The sequence below is a fragment of the Mytilus trossulus genome, chromosome 4 (genome assembly GCF_036588685.1).
Source record: "Mytilus trossulus isolate FHL-02 chromosome 4, PNRI_Mtr1.1.1.hap1, whole genome shotgun sequence".
In the NCBI taxonomy this organism is placed as follows: Eukaryota; Metazoa; Mollusca; class Bivalvia; order Mytilida; family Mytilidae; genus Mytilus; species Mytilus trossulus.
The window spans coordinates 15,515,191-15,539,460 of NC_086376.1; the positions used below are offsets into that span (position 1 = coordinate 15,515,191).

The following is a 24,270-nucleotide window of genomic DNA, read 5'->3' on the forward strand; positions in this document are numbered from 1 at the left end:
AAAATTTACTATAAAGGTCAATAACTCCTAAAGGGGTCAATTGACCATTTTGATCATGTTGACTTATTTGTAGGTCTGTCTTTGCTGTACAATATTGCTGTTTACAATTTATCTCTTATCAATAATAATATTCAAGATAATAACCAAAAGCGGCAAAATTTTCAGAAAATTACCAATTCATGGGCAGCAACCCAACAATGGGTTGCCTGATTAGTCTGAAAATTTCAGGGCAGATAGACTTTGACCTAACTAACAAATTTATCCTGTCAGATTTGCTTTAAATGCTTTTGTTTCTGAGAATTTAGCCAAAAACTGCATTTTACCCTATGTACTATTTTTAGCCATGTCAACCATCTTGGTTCGCAGGCAGAGGTCATCGAACATATTTTTTTAAACTAGATACCCTAATGATGATTGTGAACAAGTTTGGTTAAATTTGTCTTAGTAGTTTCAGAGGAGAAGATCTTTGTACAAGATAACGACGACAGACACCAATTGATGGGAAAAGCTCACTTGGCCCTTTGGCAAAAATGATATAAGAAAGCTTAGGAAATAAGGAATCTTCATGAAAATGGAAAAATACTTTTGCTCTCCTGGTCAAAAGGGTCAATATGAGTTTTTCATATTGGAAATCTTTCACATGTCCTTTATTTCTGTCTTGCCTGTGACAAAAGTCCCAGTATGCAAGACATAGGTATTGCTATCCGACAGCAGAGGCGTAATCTATTTGTATAAAGCTTTGTATTTCATGATTCATTGGTTAATATTTAGTTTCTGTGTTTTGGTCTGTTTTCAAGTATTATAAGCAATAGGTCAACTGTATTGGTGTATGGAATGATTGTAATGGGCACATGTCAGTCCGACAGTTTTCATATAACCATGACCTCATTTTCATGGTTCATTGATCAATTTAAGTTTTAGTGTTTTGGTCTGTTTTTCAAATACAAATAGCAAAAGGTCAACTATATTTGGTGTATAATAAATTGTAATGTGCACATGTAGGTCTGACACAATTTATCTGACCTTGATCTCATTGTCATACATTATTTAAAGTTTACGTAATGTTTTTAGTCCAATGTTTTCTTTAATAAGACTTTCAACATAAAACCAATGAACAGTGCTCTTCTTGTTTTAATCTCCTTTGTAACCAGATTGCTAATTTGATCCAATCAGCTCTTGCCTACATTCTTCCTGGCCAATGTTTTAATGACTCTAAGGACATCATAATCAAACTAAGAAGATGCAAGGCAAAGTAAATACTGAAGGAATCATATGAACTTCAAAAGGAATGAGACCTAAAACTTTCAAGTCAGTTTCTTTTACTACCAAAATCAGCCAATCAAATTGATGGGTTTCATATTTCGAGCACAACTTTTATTCCTAGCACTAAGCAAAGTCTTATGATTTCAACCAACCCCAGGTTTTCCTTAGATTAGAGACGACTTCAGATGATACCACATCAAATACTCAAATTGCACAATTAAGGCCATGAAGCTTACATTTCACCTGATGGTTAAAATAAGGATGTTATAATTGCAAGGGGAAGTTGGTTGGTTACTTAATGATGATCAAACTACACTCCAGTTATCTTGTCTTGAAATAACAGGATATCAAATTACCATTTACAACAGCTGATCAGATTTAATGCAAAAATGTAGTAGTATAAGAGAAAATAGCAAATAACAAAAGAAAAATGTGTACTTCATTTGAAGGGATTTTACCTTGCCTGCAATGAGAGCTACAAAATGCAAGACAGGGATGCACTTCTGGTGTCGGCGTAAACTATTTGAATTTAGCTTTTATATTCAGAAAGTACAAGAACTGGATATTTCAGAAACAGAGTTTTTTGCTAATCGCTTTCAGGTATTGGGCTGAGTTTTGGTATGTGAGTTAACTATGATCAGTTGCAGATCAAGTTTAAGTTTTGTACCGCTCAGCTAATTTGTGCTGAAATTATGGGCTTTGAACTTTGATAAATTGTTGAAAATCACAGTTATCCCTATACAGACTTTTTTTCTAAACACCTTCAGATATTGGGCTGATTTTTTACATGTGAATTATTTATGATGAGTTTCAGATCAAGTTCAAGTTTCGTTCTGCTCTGCTAATTTTTTTCGAAATTACAGGCCTTGGACTTTGATAAATTGTTGTACAGACTTTTTTTCTATACGCCTCCAGAATTTGAGCTAATTTTTTATATGTGAGACTACCGTCATGTTTGTGTCCAATTTGGCAAATGTATTATTCAAATTGCAAATTTTTCAACTTTTTGGAACGGGGCCATTTGTGTTGCTTTGACACATCTAGTCTCCATTATTTTCTATTGGTTAAATGGACAACTATATTTGGTATGTCGATTATTGGAAGGTAAATATGTGCAAAAAAACAAGGATTGATGGTCAAGGTTAAGTTTTCATGATAAGGTGTATGGAATGGTTATGTGTACATGTCATTCTGATATGTTTCATCTGACTTTGCTGTCATTTTCATGGATTATTGAACAGGTCAATTTTATGAGATACATGTAGTTTTAAATCTTGATCTACATATAATTCTATCAAGCTGATAAGACATCTGCCCATGTGCACTCTTGTATGAAATGAATAAACTCACCATGCAATAAAGAATATTATTATATTGGTCTAATCATGTTACGGCTAATGATTCCAATCTTACAACAGTTGCACATTGTAAACTTACAGGAAGTTGCAAGTCAGACAAAATTTAATAAATAGAAACAAGTGAACGATTGATTCTACAGTTGTATTGTTTCAAGTAGCACAGTTAAAGAATACCTCTAAGCAATGGTTTTTGTAAACAGTGTTTGCTTGTCATTTTCTAACTGTCAGTTTTGATAAATTTAACATGATGGTCTTATTTTTGGGCCAATTAATCTTGTTGCTGGAAAAACCATCAACAGGACCTGTGATTCAAGTATTTTTTTCCTCTGAAAAATAAGGTTTTCAGGAACCTGTTTTATTTCTTGAAATGACCTACAAATGTACAAACTTGGTGTATGACTGACTTTGACCGTTATTTTGGCTATGAAACAAGATTAAGAATTCTGTTTTTAAAATGTTGTATTTTATCAGAGTATGAACACATGACAAAGTTATATAATAATTATATTGACATTCTTTCTAACAATGATCACACATCAATCATTTCTCACAAACACTTTCACTTTCTCTGATTCAACATTCAGATATCAGATTTATACCACTAATATCAATACACAACCATCTGACTCATTCTTTAATACATTATTGCAGATGAAACATTTAAAGACATTCAAGGTCAAACTACTATGATTTTTTAACCAGAGATATCATTATCAGATATTTGATTCTTGAACTTTATTTTCAAATGCTGCTGAATTTGTTGATATAAAAATGACTTTTTAAAGAGGATGGAGTAGTTTTTATATAAAGGAATAATTATAGCAGTAATGCCAAAAGTTTCTAAAATATGCTTAAAATAAAAAGCTACTCATAAGACCTAGGATAAATAGGTAAAAATTTAAAAGAAAAAAATATGGAATACTGCATAATATCAGCATTTTCCCTCTATGTTTATAAAATAGGGTCATATCATGTCAATTTGATGCCATAATACTGAAAATTTAACTTATTCATTCAGGTTCTTTTTATGTATTCCCTATATTATTTACAAATTTTTAAACTTCATTTTCTTGAAACATACACTAGCCTTTATTAGATTTTAAAAAGGCAAAATCATAAAATAGTTTATTGTCATTAAAACTGTTAAAACTAAAAACTTATTCATCCACAAAGCCTTTAGATTCTACATATTCAAATGCTTTCTTTTTAACATAATCTGCATGCTTAGTGTCTCCATGAGATTTTTCAAAGTCTAAATATTTCTTGAAGAAGAACTTCATTTTCTTGGCCGACAGCTTCATGTGTATGACTCGGTCCAGTAAATGTCTGTAATAGAAAGGAAACATTAGTTTATTTATGGAGGAGGAAGTCCTGAGCCTGGTAACCAGTGTTGCTGAATCTTTTTTTCTCTTGTTTATTATCTTGAACATTAATCCAGACTTTAGTCTTCATATTTGAATTGTTTTACATTTGCTTTTTTGTGGCCTTTTATAGCATGCTTTGGATATGAATTTTGTTCATTGATGAAGGCTGTACAGTTCCTATAGTTGCTAATCTTCATTGTCATTTGGTCACTGGTGGTTGGTTGTCTCACATACTTGTTTCAAAGAGTTCTGTGTTATGTTTAGCTCTAATATCACACACCTATTAATTACTCCAATGAAAGTGATAGGTGTAATAGATAATTTCCCCTGTGTACAGTTGACAATCAAATACGGATACATTATACTACATTAAAGTAACATGACAGTGATACATACCTTACAGCCTCTATATCAGCAGTTTTAATGACCATATCTACATAGACTGACCACAGATCTGTACGTTTGGGATAGTTACTGAGAATGTTCTCAAACATTGTTTTCCCTCTCTCAGGTTCTCCATGCTTAAACTCCATCTGTGCAAACTTGGCAATTATTTCTACATCTGAAATCACAATCATAGCTTTATTGAGCTGGTAAAATTCTATATGTGTATAAACAAGAATTTGAATTTAGATGTCATACATATAACCAATTTGATTCATAGACAAAAAGTTCCAGGCTAAGCAGATATAATAAAATTCCAAAGTACAGTCAAGAATTGATTGGCTGATAGATATTGAAATTGCTTAAACGGTACTTCTACTTTGAATTATTAACCAATTTGAACATAACTTACACAGTAAAGCTAGTTTGACCACTGCTTACACAGTAGAGCAGATTAACCACTTATATTGATTTCACCAATTTTGGGTGTAATTATAATCAAATTAACATCAAATTTTGTGTTAAACAAGAATTTACCCTTAATGTATTTTGTGTCTCAAATATTTCAAGAAATTTCATTTACTAATTTCACAACCAGAAAAACTTACGATTGTCTTTGCTGAGACTTTTCAGACTCCTTGGCAGGATTTTTCTGGCAGATTCAAATTTGCCATTTTTAAAGTGGAACAATCCAAATCCAATCCAAGGTTCTTTTTTATATGAGAATTTTCTGCACATAATATTGTAAGTGCTTTCTGCTTCCTACAAAGTAATTAAACAAAAATATTGGAATTACTATCAAATAAACTGAGATATAATTGTAAGTTTTTTGTTTGAATTCTAGCCAACATACTTCTTTCGACCAGCTAAAAAATCTTTTATTAATGCTGAACACTCAGATTGAGTATAATTATAGTAACCTATAAGTTAAGCATGTATTTGTGGCAAACATTTAATCATAAGGTAAATCAGTCAGTTAACTGAATATGGAAAATGATCGTATGACTTTTCTACATTGTTCACCTGGAACTTTCCTGCCTTGAAGTATATATTGATGAGATGTTGATAGACAGTTAATGGTTCATTCTGTTGTAATGCTCTCTCTAGAATTTTAGCCAATTCTTCTGGTGTGCCATACATGTTCTCTAAATTCAAAAATGCTACCCAAACATTCAACTTTTCTTGTTCTTCTCTACAAAAGAAGAAGAAAACAATGGTCTATATGTATGACAAACGTCCAATTAAATGTATGCAGGAGCTTCTATATGAGACCAAGGCTACTGATTGTTGTAATGTTTATTATTTCTTCTAGACCAAAGAAACTGAATATGAGCACTTAGAACTCTTAAACATAGTTTTACATAAAATATATAACAAAAGACTGAATGAGTTGAGTACTTGTTCCATTACACCATCATTCTAACACCAACCTCCAAATAAATGTTTTAGATGCTATTTTGGTTGATACAATGTACTACCAAAGTTTTTAACATCTCTTTATTTTTTAATAGCTAAATTAATTATAACTGACATTTCCTTCAACATAGCTCTGTATAGACATACATGTAATTTTCACACATTTACCATTGCAAAAAATATCTCAAATTTCTTTAGTTCCAGTTTTCAGTATAAACTCAGTTTTGAGTCAGAGTCCTACCAGAATATATATTCATTGTTTTGAACCTACCTAAATGAGATGGTTTTGAGAGCTCTTTCTGCCACAGCTCTTGCTTTCTCTATCTCGGCTGTTTCTAAGTGGAATGCCATATATCTCAGCCAGACCATAGAACTATTAGGAGATTGAAGAGCAAGTCGATCAAAGTCATCTGCTGCTCCTGGAGTTATGTCCCCTACTAACTGATGCTGCTCAAACTAAAAATCAAATCAATTTTTACTTATCTCAAGCATTAATAATTGCAAAAACAAACGCTTTCTACATCTTATAAATAAAACAAAAATATTACATTAATTTCATACTCACCTTGCAAAGTGATTTTTTATACAGGTACATGAAGACTACTGTAGATTCAGAAATTATTGCGAGGTTTTTATTATTGCGAATAATGCGACTGAGTTGTAAATGCAATAATTAAAACTCGCATTTTGTAATATTTTAACTGAATTAGGCATGTCTTTTTCAAAATTGTTAAAAATTAAGCACTCAAAAAGTTGCACTCAAGTGTAAAATGACAAAATCACAATAATAAATGCACGCAATAATTTCTGAATTTACAGTACCTTATATTAGTTATGCATATTTCATACAACATGCAAAACTTAAAATTTTGAAACAATTACAGCACATTTCAGTCAGTATGTAGCTAATGGTAATATCTTTGGTTAGCTTGCTTGTTAGCTGAACCGTGAAGTCATTGTTAGGTAAGGTAAACTTCCCTCCTTTAATAGTAGACTAGCCCAACAGATAAAACATCTATTTCTCTGTAGGACTAAGCCACTTTAAAAGGAGGGAAGTTTACCTTACCTAACAATGACTTCACGGTTCAGCTAACAAGCAAGCTAACCAAAGATATTACCATTAGCTACATACTGACTAAAATGTGCTGTAAGACAAATCATATGTTGATGTCTTTGAAATTTGTCCTGACATAATTTGTAAAAAAATACAACCCATAAAAAAATACATATGCTGAGAAAAAAATGTTTATCATGTTTAATGATGTATTTATCAAAGTTGTACAAAATCAAACATGTAAATTGTTGTTTGTTTCTTGTTTATAGTTAACTCATGTTTAGTTAATTATAGTAAGGTTGGTTCAATTGAGTTCATGCGCGAGTGAACTCATGTGGTTTAAAGTCATCCGAGCCATTGCAGTCAAAGTGAACAGTAGCATTTTTCCAAATAAATAATATTATTAATCATGTTATTTATTTTCAGATTTGTGAACCACAAGTATAGGGAAACCAATACAAGCTGCTTAAAAGCTGTGTATTTAAATGAACTTTCAACAATATTATACTCATATTTATAATAAAATGTGCGCTTGTCTCTGCAAGTGGCGTCTCCCATGTAAGAGTTTGTGGTTGTTTGATAAATATTTTATGTTTGTTTGAGTTTACGAATTAGAATTTAATGACCTTTAATTGTTAGTAAAAGCATTTCCCATGGAATTCATCTTTCTTAAGGTCAATTGGACACACATTGCCCATAAATGTTTGATAAATATTTAAAATACAGTACAACTGTTTTACTCTGGTTGGTTGTTAACAGAGACAGGGTCACCCTCTAATGTCCACTTATATGTCTAAGATTTTAAAGGTTTATAAAAACAATAACTTAAGAAGCTATATTTGTGAAATGTCATATTCTGGTGGATTAAATTATCTTTATTTGATAATAACGAAAGTTCTCACAACTTCGGTGAATTTCTCTTGACCACAGTATGGATAGGACATCATGACATCTAAGATTGTTTTACCTGAAACAAATTCTTTTCTTCTTCTTTCTCGTCTTTCTGTACAGGATTTTTCTGTTTGTCTGATTCAACCTAATGGAAAGTCAGAAAAACATTTGAGATTTTACTTGTTTTATATATACATTTAGCCATTTCATGGTTTCTTAAAAAATAATTAAGTTATTTTGTGCAGAACAAAAAAAGATAACTCTTGTTCTTAGGTCTATTTAAGAAGTAAAAACACATCTTAAATAATTTAGCTAGATTTGTCTCAAAGGTCCAAAAATCAATGTTTGGGTACATGTTACATAGAATAACTATATAAAACAACACAAACAAGAATGTGTCCCAAGTACACAGATGCCCCATCTGCACCACTATTTTCTATGTTCAATGGACCCTGAAAATGGGATAAAATCTCTAATTTGGCATTAATATTAGAAAGATCATATCATAGGAAACATGTTTACCAAGTTTCAAGTTGATTAGACTTCAACTTCATCAAAAACCACCTCGACCAAAAACTTTAACCTGAAGCGATAGGGACGGAAGGACAGACAAACGTATGAAAGGAAGCACAGACCAGAAAACATAATGCCCATAAATGGGGCATAAAAATAACAAAAAGATAAAAGAATATAAAAACAATGCTATAATAGTAGAAATCAGAAACAATAACATCCATTCTATTGACAAATACCAGTTATATAATATTTACCTGAGAGTTTTCCTCCTCTTCATCTTCACTATCAGATTGTGTAGATCTGGTAATCACAGGAGATGTGTACTCCTTATCCCAACACCATCCACTCTTCACCTGAACACAGGGTCGATGATTCTATCGATTTTAAAAGAGAAATTAAAGAACTGAAGGAATTCTCATAAAAATAGTTTATCAGTACTCTTCCAAACCAATGCTGATCTAAGCCTATAATATAAACTTCATAAAAAATAAGTAAGTGAGACAAGTAATGTATTTGTTTGAGTGCTAACAAAGTGATCGTTCTTATAAATTACAATTATAGAACAACAGGTGTAAATATCAGCAATGATTTATGAACTCAACCAAGACATTGATGATATAAATTTAATAACAAAAAATAACAATCCTAAATAAAAAGTAGCTGTGAGAGTACTAACAATGCAATTTTCTTTGATAAATGTTCAACAGTACTGATTTTTAAAACTTGTTCATAACATTGAAGATATAATCCTCTGTCATAAATTGTATATTGCCGCCGAATGGTACACTTGACAGCACTTTATTCAAATTTTATGTAGATTTTACAGCCAGTATTTCTATGTCTATGCAACTGGTAGCTCAGGGGATCATAAAAAGAATAACCAACAGATTTATACAGACAAAAGTTAAACATATACTACTCTTAAGAGAATTTTAATTATGATACTTGTAGTTCTTCTGTGAAGGATAAGACCTGCAGAATGGGTTGCTTGGCATTGTCAGTAGCCATCAATCTGAATTTATCTCTTCTATACAACTGTGTAAGTTGTTTATCCCTTTTAGTTTCTTACCTGTGAGGAATAATTATCTTCTATTCCACTGTCAGAGTCACCTGTTCCTTTTAATTTCTTAGAATTAGCTTTTTCTGAGTCTGAAAGTTTTCTTTTACGGTCGAATTTTTTCACTTTAGTCTTTTGCATTTTATTATTTTGGGCAATGTTTTCTTCTGTCATGTCAGAAACATCCATATCTATATTTAAAGAATTTCTTCTTTTCCTTTTAAATTTGCCTGGCTTTGGTTCTTCAACACCAGTGTCACTTTTCTTAATTGAAAGTTCTACTGTTGGAGATTTGCTAAAATGAAATCATAAGTTAAAGTTAATGTAGGAGTTATACCTGTTAAAACTTTGAAATGGAACTGAAAATAAATCCAAACATTGGTAAACTTTCTGGAAAATTTAGTTACAATTTCAGATCTTCCATTTGTTAAATCTTAAGTTACAATTTCAGACCTTCCATTTATTAAATCTTAAGTTACAATTTCAGACCTTCCATTTGTTCAATCTTAAGTTACAATTTCAGACCTTCCATTTGTTCAATCTTAAGTTACAATTTCAGACCTTCCATTTGGTAAATCATTAGTTACAATTTCAGATCTTTCATTTGTTAAATCTTAAGTTACAATTTCAGACCTTCCATTTGTTAAATCTTAAGTTACAATTTCAGACCTTCCATTTGTTCAATCTTAAGTTACAATTTCAGACCTTCCATTTGGTAAATCATTAGTTACAATTTCAGATCTTTCATTTGTTCAATCTTAAGTTACAATTTCAGACCTTCTATTTGTTACCTTTTAAGTTACAATTTCAAACCTACTATTTATTCAATCTTAATTTAGAATTTCAGATCTTCCATAAATTTGTTAAATCTACGATTGTGAGTACATAACATATTTTGGAAGTCATGAGAAGTTACATGTAACAATTTTCAACTAAAATATTAAAAGTTGAGCACATAACTTATCATAGAACTCCAGATATAAATGTATGTGAGACCACATCTATATAATAAGTTACTGAATACTTTTAATGTAGATTTCTATAAAATGTATTATTTACCTTAAAACTTTGACTGTAACAGCCTTTCCAACAGGTATTGTTGTAAGATCTTGTACGCTATGATCTGATACATGTGACTTAGAGACTGTTCCTGATACTCTTCCCTGATTGGCTAAACTAATACACAGAAAATATACATCAAATCAATCTCTTAATTGACAACCCTTATTGCCGAAACTAATATACAGAAAATATACATCAACTAAATATGTTGATTTATTTGAACCAGAAAATACATAACTAAATGCTTAAATTTCTGACATGTCTTTCCCCCACAATCAATTCAAAATGAGCTTTGAGCTATAGGTAATTTATTGTGTATCAAGTTAAACTACTTGAATTGAGTAAATTTGAGTTATTTGAATCACATACATTTATATTTTTCGTAAAATTAAGTAACCAGAATAACATTATTTGACCACCTTTTGAGTAATTTAATTTATTTGGATCATAAAATTTCTGTTCTGTGAAAAATTAATTCACTAAAATCATTTTATTTGCCCACCTTCTGAGTAAATCTAAGTAACTTATTATTGGCTTGTGTTTGTCTCTATCCCCACCCCCAAATCATATGATAAACCTACCTGACCAGCAGCTGTGTTTTTGTACTCTGTACTACATAACCTCGTAATATTTGTCCTTTTTTCACAGAACTTCGTACTGGGTCTACTATATTTTTAGTTTTTCCTTTCCTGAAATAAGGCAAAGGTCAACAATAATAATTGTCTAACAGAACAAACTGGAAAACCTAGGTGGGGCATAATTAACAAGAATGTGTCCATAGTACACAGATGCCCCACTGGCACTATTACTTTACATGTTCAGTGGACCGTGAAATTGGGGTCAATACTTTGATTTGGCATTAAAGTTAGAAAGATCATATCATGGGGAACATGTATACTAAGTTTCAAGTTGATTTGACTTGAACTTCATCAAAAACTACATTGAACGGAAGAAAGAATGGAGGCACAGACCAGAAAACATAATACCCCTCTACTATCCTAGGTGGGGCATTAAAAGTATGTTTCAGCATAGTAAATACCAGAATACTTTAATATTTGGTATAACTATGATATGGGCTATACATCGATGAGACAGTAATCAATCCAAACAGCAGATAAAACATTTACAAATGTCAATTTCCTGTGAATTAATTTTTATTTGGTTGGTACTAGTTTTGGTGGATTGAGGAAAACTGGTATTATTGTTCATGGTTTTGTCAAAGTCTGCATACAAGATTCAAGAAAATTTTTACTTTGTTCAACATTTAAATTTAAGGTTGCCCTATACTGATGAAATCCAAGAAATAAGTAGCATCCATTATATGAGAAACATTGAATGATTTAATCCTTACCTTGTCTTTCTATAGGACAATTTATTTACCTGGACTTTCTATAGGACAATTTATTTACCTGGACTTTCTATAGGACAATTTATTTACCTGGACTTTCTATAGGACAATTTATTTACCTGGACTTTCTGTAGGACAAGTTAAGTTGATTTTCTTTACCAGTATCTATAACAGTACAGTCTATGTATTGTCCCACATAGAAGTCTGAGGTCGGATCATCTTTGTACTCATCATATATCTCTGTCAGTTCTACAACACCTTTATCACCACCAGGAAGATGTACTAATAATCTTGTCTCATCCTTAATGGAGGTTATCACACATTTATGTACACTTCCACTTGTTAAACTTTTTGAAGCATTCTCTGAAAACAGAAATTAATTGTTATATGTTTTCTTTGTCATTCTGCAGGGTAGGCTAGAAATAGTTTGTTCAGTATGTACATGATATCAATTACAGTGACCAACTTATTAGATTAATATTTCACACTTCTTGTAGCATAGCAACAAACTTTTTCAACCAATCTATCAACATGTGTTATAGTGATGTTTTCTACATTTTGGTCACAAGGTGGTGAAATTTCAGAATAAATGGTAGTTTTTTTTTGGAAATTATGAGTTTATGAATACTTACCTATCAATGTCAGAACTAAAGCACCATCCTTCATTACACCAATTACTGTAGTATTATAACCTTGACCTTTTATAAAGTGTTTTGTGGGATCTTGAAGCACCTGTTTTATAGAAATACATGACATTTATTACTGCTATTGAGCTTTGATTTTGAATATTTTGATGTATAATTAATACATTGCATCTTTATTTGTCCCTGATAAGTTCATAAATAAAATATGTGTACACTCCAAAAAGATATATTTTATAGTTTTAATTGGTAAGATAATTTAGAGATTGGTAGGGGAAAAGGTGATACACAACTATGGTCTTCATAATCCATCCTATAGATCAAATGCACGAACATTGGCATCAAGTCACGTCTTGAAGAGCAATTTTCAAAACCAAAGTAATAATCTGGAACAGAAATCTCATTGAATATGCGAATATTTCTTATCAAAATCAGCATAAAATCCATCACACTTGAATCGTTTCAGCATCAAAATAATATAAATACTGTAAATTCCAACCTTTCTATCTCTTGACAAATCATTTAACCCAATTCTTCCTCTTATCTTTGGTGTAACTTGTAACCATACATGATCTTTTTCACACTGAAATAGATAGACAATAATGTATATATATATTCAATACATAGGCTTCGGTGGTCATGTGGTTTCCCACGTCAGATACAGTGCAAGACAATTTGGTGTCATAATATCTCAATAGCATGAGTTCAATCTGGTGAGGGAAGAATAAAACAATTTGCAAGTGCTATTGTTTGGTTCTTGTGACATTCACTTATTGCTATGCATTTTCTTTCAAAAATGTAAAACCACATGCTACTACATCTTAAAAGCTAATGTTAGTTCAGAAGTTATTGAAATATTTTATCAAGGCAAAAATGTAAAGGTATCAATAAAAACTTTAAATTCTTAATTTTAATTGTGAATTTTCTGAGATTTTGATTTCACATTTTTGCAGAGATTAAGAATTTGAAATTTGTGAATACATAAATTAATTTCTGAATTTACTGTAATTTTGTTTATGAATCAATAATACTAAGTCTTACTTTGGTAACAAATCCAATAACTTTGTCTTTTTCCTTGAACTTGCGATCCATATCTGAATCAAAGGTTTCCTTTTCCAGTTTGCTGTAAATAAAAAATATATCAATTGGAAGAACAAAATTAACTTGAAACAGAAGTGTCTAAGTTACATATAATTTTTTTCAGTAACTGTATAGCAGGTTATTTTGCTAGTGTAAAAATTCATAATTTTCATTGAATAAAACATACCAAATATTTAGGTGGCTATTAATATGTTGGCACATTCAAAACTTTTGTTTTATCCGAAATAATAAGCGAAAATTTACACCCCACTATAAATAACCTGTTATACAGTATCTTACATGATTTACAGTACTGAATGATAAAGGATATTACTGTTCTTTCATAAATTTAAATGGATGTTTCTTAAGGAATCAGATCATCCCATCATTTTGATGAAAAAAGTCATGCTGTGTTTTAAAAACTGATGCTTTAAATCTCAACATCAATGACTGCATGATATACTCTACATGATAATATTACAGTGATGTGCAGAAATAATCAAAACAAACCACTTGGAATTTCATGGTTTTAGCATTCAAATGAAATTTCAGGTTTGAATGCTTCTCAAACATAGGCATATTTTAGCCTGAACAGCTTTCAAATAAAACTACAAACAAAACTATTCAATTTTTAATAAAACTGAATTATATTCTTATGTATTTGCTATTGAGAAAAACTATTGATGGATGTACATTTAACAGTTAAAAAAACATAAAACCAGATGCTCCGCAGGGCGCAGCTTTATACGACCGCAGAGGTTGAACCCTGAATGGTTGGGGCAAGTATGGACACAACATTCAAGCTGGATTCAGCTCTAAATTTGGATTGTGATTAAATACTTGACACAGCATAGGTTTCTGACACAGAATGAATGTGGTCTAATAAACTTAAAAATTTGTTTGCCTTTGAGCAATTCACTATGCTGTTGAATATTAATCCTCTCAAAAAAATGTTTGAAGAAATTTACTTTTTATTTATGAAATCTGAAATGAAAAAAATGACCCCCAAATTTTTTTTTCACATCCCCCTTTCCCTTATTTCAAAACTGATCTCAATTCAAATTTCTAATGAAGTTTGCAACAATGACTACTCAATTAAATACATCATAAAATATTAAAATGTAAAAAAAGTGCTTGTTATCACTGAATGGTAAAGATTGTTTTAATCTATCAGTTGGTAGTAAAAGTGAATATACATTGTATATTGTATAAAACAATGATTTAAGTTGATTCAACTACTATTCTGGACAAAGAAAGATAACTCCAATTGAAATCCAATTGGAATTTCTTGCTATTGCACAATATTATGCAATTAGATATTTCTTGCTATTGTGCAATACTGTGCAATTGAAAATATTTGCTATTGCACAATACTGTGCAATTGAAGATTTCTTGCTATTGCACAATACTGTGCAATTGAAGATTTCTTGCTGTTGTTGAATACTGTGCAATTGAAAATTTCTTATAATAAAAAAATCTAAGTACATGTTTAGATTCAGCATATCAAAGAGGCCCAGAATTCAATTTTTGTTAAAATCAAACTTAGTTTAATTTTGGACCCTTTGGACTTTAATGTAGACCAATTTTAAAACGGGAACAAAAATTAAGAATCTACATACACAGTTAGATTTGGCACAAAGAACCCCAATTATTCAATTTTTGATGAAATCAAACAAAGTTTAATTTTGGACCACGATTTGGACCAACTTGAAAACTGGGCCAATAATAAAAAATCTAAGTACTTTTTAAGATTCAGCATATCAAAGAACCCCAAGGATTCAATTTTTGTTAAAATCAAACTAAGTTTAATTTTGGACCCTTTGGACCTTAATGTAGACCAATTTGAAAACGGAACTGAAAATTAAGAATCTACATACACAGTTAGCTTCGGCATATCAAATAACCCAAATTATTCAATTTTTGATGAAATCAAACAAAGTTTAATTTTGGACCCTTTGGACCCTTTGGGCCCTTTATTCCTAAACTGTTTGGACCAAAACTCCCAAAATCAAAAACCAACCTTCCTTTTATGGTCATAAATCTTGTGTTTAAATTTCATAGATTTCTATTTACTTATACTAAAGTTATGGTGTGAAAACCAAGAAAAATGCTTATTTGGGTCCCTTTTTGGCCCCTAATTCCTAAACTGTTGGGACCTAAACTCCCAAAATCTTAAACGAAATTCCTTTTGTGGTCATAAACATTGTGTTTAAATTTCATTGATTTCTATTTACTTAAACTAAAGTTATTGTGCAAAAACCAAGAATAATGCTTATTTGGGCCCTTTTTTGGCCCCCAATTCCTAAACTGTTAGAACCAAAACTCCCAAAATCAATCCCAACCTTTCTTTTGTGGTCATAAACCATGTGTCAAAATTTCATAGATTTCTATTAACTTAAACTAAAGTTATAGTGCGAAAACCAGGAAAATGCTTATTTGGGCCCTTTTTGGCCACTAATTCCTTAAATGTTGGGACCAAAACTCCCAAAATCAATCCCTACCTTCCTTTTGTGGTCATAAACCTTGTGTTAAAATTTCATAGATTTCTATTCACTTTTACTAAAGTTAGAGTGCGAAAACTAAAAGTATTCGGACGACGACGACGAAGACGCCAACGTGATAGCAATATACAACGAATTTTTTTTTCAAATTTTGCGGTCGTATAAAAACCTTAAGTATTGTTTTTGGTGAATATTATAAGGGTACTGAGTGTGTGTGTGTGTATGTGGTATACAACATAATATCTTTATTTACCTGGGTTTTATTGTAAACTCTGGTAAGGAAAGAGTCTTTGGAGAAGACTGGTCTCTGTAAATGTAAATGTCATAGATTGTACTGATGTTCAAACTAAGCCAAAATCAATCACAAACATGGGTTAAAAACTCTAAAAATCATATCAAAGATCAAAACTATTGCCAACACTAACTAAACATTTGGCAGGTGTATGAAATAATCATCACAGTTATGTTAATTTTGCTGATTAGTATTTAGCCATTAAAGATTATACACAATTCAAGTTTTGAAATGCAATACATATACAGTTTTATTATAGATTTCAGAGCATGCAATTCAACACAAAACCTAACCTACATTGAAATAAACTGGTATTCCAAAAGAATTGAGATATGCAAAAAGAACATAGAAATAATGTATTCCTCTTACAATTAACCCTCAAAGAATTTTATCACTTACAAGATACTGACATCCCTAAAATATTATGAAATGATATTGGGTAGTTAAATAATACTTTTATTAACTGGTCACCACTTAACTAGCTTGTTGAAACTCAACTTACTTCTTTTGTATCCATTCTCTAAATCCCACCACTCTGGCTTTAACTTCTTGTTGAAGTTTATATTTACCAGGTGATAAAACCATTGTTCCCTAAAAAATAAATACTTTTTATTAGGTTTCACATCTTTTTATCCAGAGCTTTTCAAACTTTAATACTAAACAATTCAAGTTTGGCTCATTGTTAAAAGTCAACATTTGGTCTCTTGTTAAGAATTTTCTTATTGGCAATAATATTTTATTTTCATAATTAGGTTTTAAAAAAATGTTAATTAACATATAATTCTTTCTTAAATATTCTCACATTTTCAGTTACTTTGATAAAAACAGATTGGCAAATTGGCAATTTTCTACCTCAATGTAAACTTACATTTTCAATATTATCCACCATTTCTGTGAGATGAATTCTACCATGTATTGAATTATATACCACATTCAACTGGAAATCAAGTATATCCTTTACACTGCAACAGATAAAGGTGTTAGAATGAAAAACAATGGTATTTATTGATGGTAATATAGATTGTTATTTTTTAAGACAAAAAGATGCCAATGTTAAATGTATGAAAGATAACTATTTCTTGCCAAATTTTCAATGGCTTATATCTTGAAAACAAGCATATTGACCCGCCTTTTTTTCTGTTTTATATGCCTGTCAAGAAATTTTGACGGGATATATTATGTTATACAAATGTCCCGTGTCCGTCCGTCTGTCTGTCCATCTGTCCGCCGGAAACATGTCGCACCGCAACTTGAGAATGACTTATCCAAATGTCATGAAACAGATTATAGTTGTTTCTTTGATGGTCAAATGATAATATGTGAAAATAAGATTAAAACGTTTTGAGTTACGGTACTTTGTAACTTAAATAGGGGGGAGTGTTTTTTCACATGTCACACTGTATATCAAAAACGATTTTTGATAATTGCTTAAAACTTTACACACTTCTTAGTTATATTAATCTTAAGATCTCTATACTTTTTGGTGATGATTCAAAATTCATTTTTGAGTTATTGAGTTTTTTGTAAAAAAAGGGGAAGGTTTTTTTTACCTGTTGCGCTGTATCTCAAAAAACGATTTATGATTATTACTTTAAACTGTACACACTTCTTTGTTATATTTATCTAAATATCTGTATACTTTTTGGTGATGACTCAAAATTTTATTTTCAGTTATTTAGTATTTTTATAAAAAGAGGGAGTTTCTTTTTACATGTCGCACTGTATCTCAAAAACAATTTATGATTATTGCTTAAAACTTTACACACTTCTTTGTTATATTAATCTTAAGATTTGTTTACTTTTTGGTTTTGATTCAAAATTTTATTTCAGTGATATTTAGTTTTTTGGAGAAAAAAAAAGAGGGGGTTTCATATGTCCCTCTGTATCTCAAAAACAATATATGGTTATTGCTGTAAAACTTTCTCAGAAACTATTTATGATTTTTGCATAAAACTTTCACACAAGACGAAGAGCATATCATGCGCTCATGGCGCAGCTGTTTATTAATTTTCTTTCCATATACTATATTTTATAACAGTCTTTTGAAAAGCTTGTTATTTTGAAACAAAAGTAGCGAACTTCCTATATTTGTTTTTTTTAATTTCTATAAAAAGAAACAATTAATCGTGTTCGTACTTACCTAATATTAGCAATGTCCCCAACCTGTAATTCCTCACATTCACTTTGACTTTTATGTCTCTCATGAGATTCAAAACAACACAGTATATGCTCATCCATAATTCTACAAATATATAATAATAATTTTTGTATCTGTTTGGCTATTAGTAATTAGCTTAAATAATTACTTTTTATAGTATCTACTATCATTTTGTAAAATTCATAAATATGTTTTCAAAGGTATCTTTATCTTCCTATTGATATAAACACACCAGTTAAGATCTTATTGATGATGTACCTAGATCCTATAACCAGCACTTTTTTAAAACTCTAACCATAAAATTGTGAATTACCTCTGAAACTAAAGCCAAAAGTAAATGCTTCTCTGAATTAAATTAAAACAGGTTCAAAAAAGATGTCATCAATCAAACCCAGTGTGGGCCGTTTCTTATGTATAAAAATTCTAAAGGTAGGATGAAATCAAAATTTTCATTCCATATAGTTATACTAGATACAATATAAACACAAGTTATAAAACCAATGACTCTTAGTCCATCAGCTGGTAGGGCAAAAATTCAGTTCTGTGTTACACCCCAGGGTACCGCAATTTTTTGGTATAAATTTAAAGAGTAATATATGAAGAATATTTTAAGAGGTGTTAGACTTTTGAAAAAGTGTCCAAAAGGGGTTAAAAGGGGACTTATTTAAGGGTATATCAAAAATTTTGTTTTGCACATATTTACAGAAAAATGTAAAAATAACCAATAATTCAGTACTATTCTTTTTATTAAATGGAACAAATCATATCTTATTAAAACGCAGGCTTATTTTTAATTAATCTTTAAATCGTAGAGGACCAAGAAAAAAGGGGGAGGTTAATTTCCAAAATTCATGATTTTGAATGAAAAGAAGCAAGAGTACTAATTTTCTTGATAAAATGGTATATTTTTTATATTGAAACATAGAGCATAATGTAACTACAATGTAAAGGCTGTTGAAAAAAACATTTGAAGGTAAGAAACAAAAACATAGAATCAACGACAAACAAAAATATAGGCAACTAGAAATGCACGATTCTGTCACAAATTTTTACATCATATTTCATGAAATAACTTACATATTAAAACACACAAAACTGTCAGGGTTTCTAGATCTCTATCTTTTTATTTTTTTTAACAACCGAATCACTACATTTTAAGGTCACGCAGAAGGTCAATCCATAGAATCATCATCAGTTTGGTCACCTGCATCTACCGAACTATCATTATCATCATTTCCATCATATTCGTCGTCATCGTTAACAATATCAACGTTTTGATAATCCTTATATCTACAAGCTTTCGAGCATTTACATACAGGGTATCTGTTCAGGATAAACCTTGTTGAACACATGAACATCTGTTGTTGGCACAACCAGCTTTAAATGAACAGCACTTCAGAATTTTTAAAGCATCTAACGCTGGTGGTTGGTCTAGCCAATTGATACTGATCAAATCGTTCTAAACAATCCAACTATAGTTGTTTAGCAACAGACCAGTGTTGTGTTTAAGAGCAGATTTCGAAATCTTCGTCTGAAAGTTGGATGATTTAATGTGCTTTAACATTGCATCTTTTGTTTGGGGCAGTAGATGACAATAAATCGTTTTTTGGTTGCCTTTCAAAACGTTCTGATCTTTATTCATCGATATTTTTAATTTCGTTGCCATATATAGAACACGAACACCTCTCATATTCATTTGTTAAAAGTTACTGGTTGCAATAGCATTAATTGTTCTATATTATAAGGATGTTCTTATCCCGTGCATAAAAACAATGCCGTGTTTGTCAAAACCTTTTCAACTTTTGATCTTCAGTGCTGAACAACTTTGTACCTTTTTCACGTTCGATATTTTATATCTAGGCATTATGTATTCAGGTTTAGTTTTCTGTAATTTTTAATACTTCAGTTTCTTTACGTATATCTCTTTCATATTCATTTGATAAAATTAACTGTTTGCAATAGCATGAATTGTTCTATATAATAAGAATGTTCTTATCCCGGGCATAAAAACAATGCCGTATTTGGCGAAACCTTTTCAACTTTTGATCTTCAGTGCTGTACAACTTTGTACTTTTTTCACTTTCGATCTTTTATATCTGGGCGTCACTGGTGAGTCTTGTGTGGACAAGGCGCGTTTTTGGCGTATTGAATTTTAAACCTGATGCTTTTTGTTATCTATTAATCATGTTTTTCTTTGTCTAATATGTTCTCCTATTTATTTGTATTGTAGTCCTGTAATATTATGTTGTCATTTCAATATTATATTTAACTTTGCCATTAAAGTGCGAGGTTTGGCATGCCATAAAACCTGGTTTAACCCACCACTTTTATTCCCCTTTAAAAGTGTCCTGTGCCAAGTCAGGAAGATGGTCATTGTTATATTATTGTTCGTTTCTCTGTGTGTTGCATTTTAACGTTGAGTCGTTTGTGTTTTCTCTTATTTTTGAGATATTGAGATAAGACGTGGCACGGTACTTGTCTATCCCAAATTCATGTATTTGGTTTTCATGTTATATTTGTTACTCTCGTGGTGTTTTGTCTGATGATTGGTCAGTTTCTGTGTGTGTTGCGTTTCGGTGTTGTGTCGTTGTTGTCCTCTTATGTTTAATGCGTTTCGCTCGGTTTTGGTTTGTTACCCCGATTTTGTTTTTGTCCATGGATTTATGAGTTTTGAACAGCGGTATACTACTGTTGCCTTTATTTGCCAACTCTTCGTCAACCTCTTCAAAGGTTTCACCACGATGTAATAGACCTTTCGAAAACACATAACGTGTCAAAAAGCCGAATACTTTGCCTTTATTTCATTGAACAGACAAAACACTTACTGAATCACAACCTGTAATGCCGTGAAGTTCTGGCAGTTTTCTACAAACATTCTCACCAATCTAACAATGTTAGAATTGATATGCAACTGTGAAAATAGGAAGCCAATACTTCCACATCAATGTCAGAAGGTTTTATAACAATGGAGTCGTAACTTTTGTCAGCTGCATATTTTTGCATTAAGAAACATTTTGTAATCGGCTTCTTCCTGTTTGATTATAAGATAAAACCATTCTACGCTATTTTATTTCCAACATTTATTTTGTGGCACATACTTCCATGTGATACAAATAAATCAATACATTCAAGTGTAAATCTGTAGGATTATTTACTCTTTTCCGAACCAAAGAATTCAACAAGAGCAACTTTGTTTTCCCTAACTAACAAACATTTCTTCCATTCCCAAGAACACGATTGTGATGGTCTAGAACTTATCGTAATGATTTGCCCTCCCAAGGACCTGCTGTTTTCATTTGTTTATGGATATTGTGGGATACTAATCAGTGACAAAATCAATAAAAGGATGGTTTTTAAAATAACAATAGCCAAATAAAAAAGTGCTTGGTATCCTAGGAATGGGTTGAATAACTGCCATGTCATCAAATATCCACATGCTTTCCTAAGGAATGACCATTTTCTTAAAAGACCATCCAGGACAGATTTTAATTTTCATTACATGTGTACCATCAAAGTTTGCAAGATACATTGGGAGAGGACCTAATTCAAACTGGAGAGCCTTTTGCGCAACCAACTATCTTGTCTGGGCTATGACAAGATGGCGACATTTTTTTCATCTGCTCTTAATGTTTTGTTGTTCTTATCAGCCATCAACTGCTTGTCTTTTATTTCTTCTTTTTTTAAATGTAAGCAATGATAATCTTTTAATTGTTTGAAGATATCGGTTGACTTTTGTACAAGCCGTTCATTAATGAAAATTTTTGAAGCAAACTTTCCCTTTTCATACGCGTTTAGAAGGTTGCACATTAATTCCGAAGAAGCAACAGAACCCGATAACACGCCATATAAGTGCTCAGATGTTTCAAATGGATTTGGCCAGCTTTGCAGTTTCTGAAACAATTTCATAACATCGGTTTTATCTCGCTTCATTCGAGTTTTTTAAAGTTCTTTTTGTGCGGATGTTTCAGGGTTACCCATTCCTACCAAATCTCGAATTTTAAGGATATTGAAGCTCTTTCCACTGCTGGTGGACGTTCCCGAGGGTATCACCAGCCCAGTAGTCAACAATCTGTGTTGACATGAATATCAATAATGTGGTCATTTATATAAATTTCCTGTTTATATAACTTTGATTTGTTCGAAAAACTAAGGATGTTCTTAACCCAGAGATAGACTACCATAGCCGTATTTAGCACAACTTTTTGGAATTTTGGATTCTCAATGCTCTTCAACTTTATACTTGTTTGGCTTTACAAATATTTTGATATGAGCGTCACTAATGAGTCTAATGTAGGAGAAACGCGCGTCTGGCATACTTAATTATAATGTTGGTACCTTTGACAACAATTCCATGTACATTTAACAACCAACGCTTAACAGAATCTTTATTTAAACTGAAAACAACAAAAACCATTTTTTTGTGTATCTCTTAGAAACCTAAAAACGTTAAAAGTATGGCCAATTCTGATAACTGACTATTTGACGTTCATTCAAAGCGATGTTTGTCGATTGAATGACTTAATAATCTTAAGTCAATCACTACATAGCTAAAACACAAAATGTAATCAAGCACACTTTTATTGAGTTCGATAGAGTGCACCTTTTCTGAACGCAAAAAAAAACACCTTTATTTGTACCTTTTCAGTAATATTTTGTTATACATTCACTTTATAAAATATTTTGTCACACCAAAACATCATAAATCGACATTTAAATGTGTGTTTTCAGTTGCAAATTGATAATGCTTATGTGTGAATGCATTGTACATGTTGTATACTGAATCAAAGACGGTAATTTGATGATTTCCGTAATTTAACGAGTATATGTACGTACATTTATTTTATCAAATATTACATATTTTTGACGATATATAAATACTGCAAATGATTGAAACATTGTATAATGATTAATTCTTAAGTTTACTTAACTAAAACGGGTAAATATATAACGAATTTCTTTATGAAAGGAAAAAATATGCCTTAATTTTAACCCAAAAAATGGGATTGTTTGTAATGTAAAAAAAACTATTTTTTAAAACAAAAAATCTTCAGAGTAACATTAGATATGATAGTTTTGTATCTGATTTAGTTGTTTACACCTATACTTTATTTTTTTTTAGTCGCTTTATATAAAAAAAATAAATTAAAAATTACTTAGTCGTGATTGCTAAATGAGGGGACCATTGAAAGGGACGTTTTAAAACCTCTTTTGGACACTTTTTTTTTAGTCTAACACCTTGTATTTTATCAATTAGATATTGAAGTTGAATTCTATCCAAAAAAATCGCGGTACCCTGGGGTGTAACACAAACTCCTTAACTAGAGCGCTTTTGAGAACTAGCTGATGGACTATCTGTGTTTGAATATTCAACTAAAAGAAAAAGAAAGCTATAGGAAATTGTTGAAAATTTAGTATTTGTTTTACAATTCAGTCCAGTAACACAATTGCCTACCTTTTGACTATCATGGGGAAAACTTGGCCTACATTATATTTGAAGACTTGTAAAACATCATTCATATGCTGTAAATAGAAAAAAAGTCTTATTAATCTTCCAAAAAAACATTTATCTCCTTCATGTTTGTGAATTTCTATGCATTCTATTTATTCTATTTTATGCCAAACATTTAGGACTTTATAGGACTTCTTCAACTGTTTCTGTTTGATTTAAGATTGGAAGTTGTATACTGTAAATTCAGAAAATATTTCAAATAATAAGGTGAAAATTGCAATAATATGAATTGCATTTTCATATCTGATACAAACATTAATAAATGTATGCATTATTTCTGATGTTCATGTTGTTTTCAATTGCAATTTTGACACAAAAAGAATTCAAAATACTGTATCATAAGAATGTAAATCTAACAAGCCAAAAAGGTGTACAT

The 24,270-nt window shown here is 31.0% G+C and overlaps 1 protein-coding gene across 3 annotated transcripts in view; it reads right to left on the bottom strand.

The window, feature by feature from the left end:
• Positions 1-3,075: 3,075 nt before the first annotated feature.
• Positions 3,076-24,270, bottom strand: part of LOC134714754 (protein RRP5 homolog) — a 46,919-nt gene continuing 25,724 nt past the window's right edge. For 2 of the 3 annotated variants that reach the window (XM_063576276.1, XM_063576275.1), the window contains exons 19-37: positions 23,838-23,905; positions 18,368-18,469; positions 17,096-17,189; positions 16,730-16,818; positions 16,189-16,242; positions 13,396-13,477; positions 12,854-12,937; positions 12,346-12,445; positions 11,833-12,076; positions 10,947-11,054; positions 10,363-10,479; positions 9,316-9,598; positions 8,501-8,620; positions 7,807-7,875; positions 6,057-6,241; positions 5,393-5,561; positions 4,978-5,131; positions 4,382-4,547; positions 3,076-3,947 (exon numbers count right to left, since the gene is read on the bottom strand). In XM_063576276.1, coding sequence (XP_063432346.1) covers positions 3,779-3,947; positions 4,382-4,547; positions 4,978-5,131; positions 5,393-5,561; positions 6,057-6,241; positions 7,807-7,875; positions 8,501-8,620; positions 9,316-9,598; positions 10,363-10,479; positions 10,947-11,054; positions 11,833-12,076; positions 12,346-12,445; positions 12,854-12,937; positions 13,396-13,477; positions 16,189-16,242; positions 16,730-16,818; positions 17,096-17,189; positions 18,368-18,469; positions 23,838-23,905 — 2,457 coding nt within the window. In that variant the 3' untranslated portion in view covers positions 3,076-3,778. The remainder of the gene's footprint in view (positions 3,948-4,381; positions 4,548-4,977; positions 5,132-5,392; positions 5,562-6,056; positions 6,242-7,806; positions 7,876-8,500; positions 8,621-9,315; positions 9,599-10,362; positions 10,480-10,946; positions 11,055-11,832; positions 12,077-12,345; positions 12,446-12,853; positions 12,938-13,395; positions 13,478-16,188; positions 16,243-16,729; positions 16,819-17,095; positions 17,190-18,367; positions 18,470-23,837; positions 23,906-24,270) is intronic. The other variant, XM_063576274.1, reaches the window with a different exon arrangement.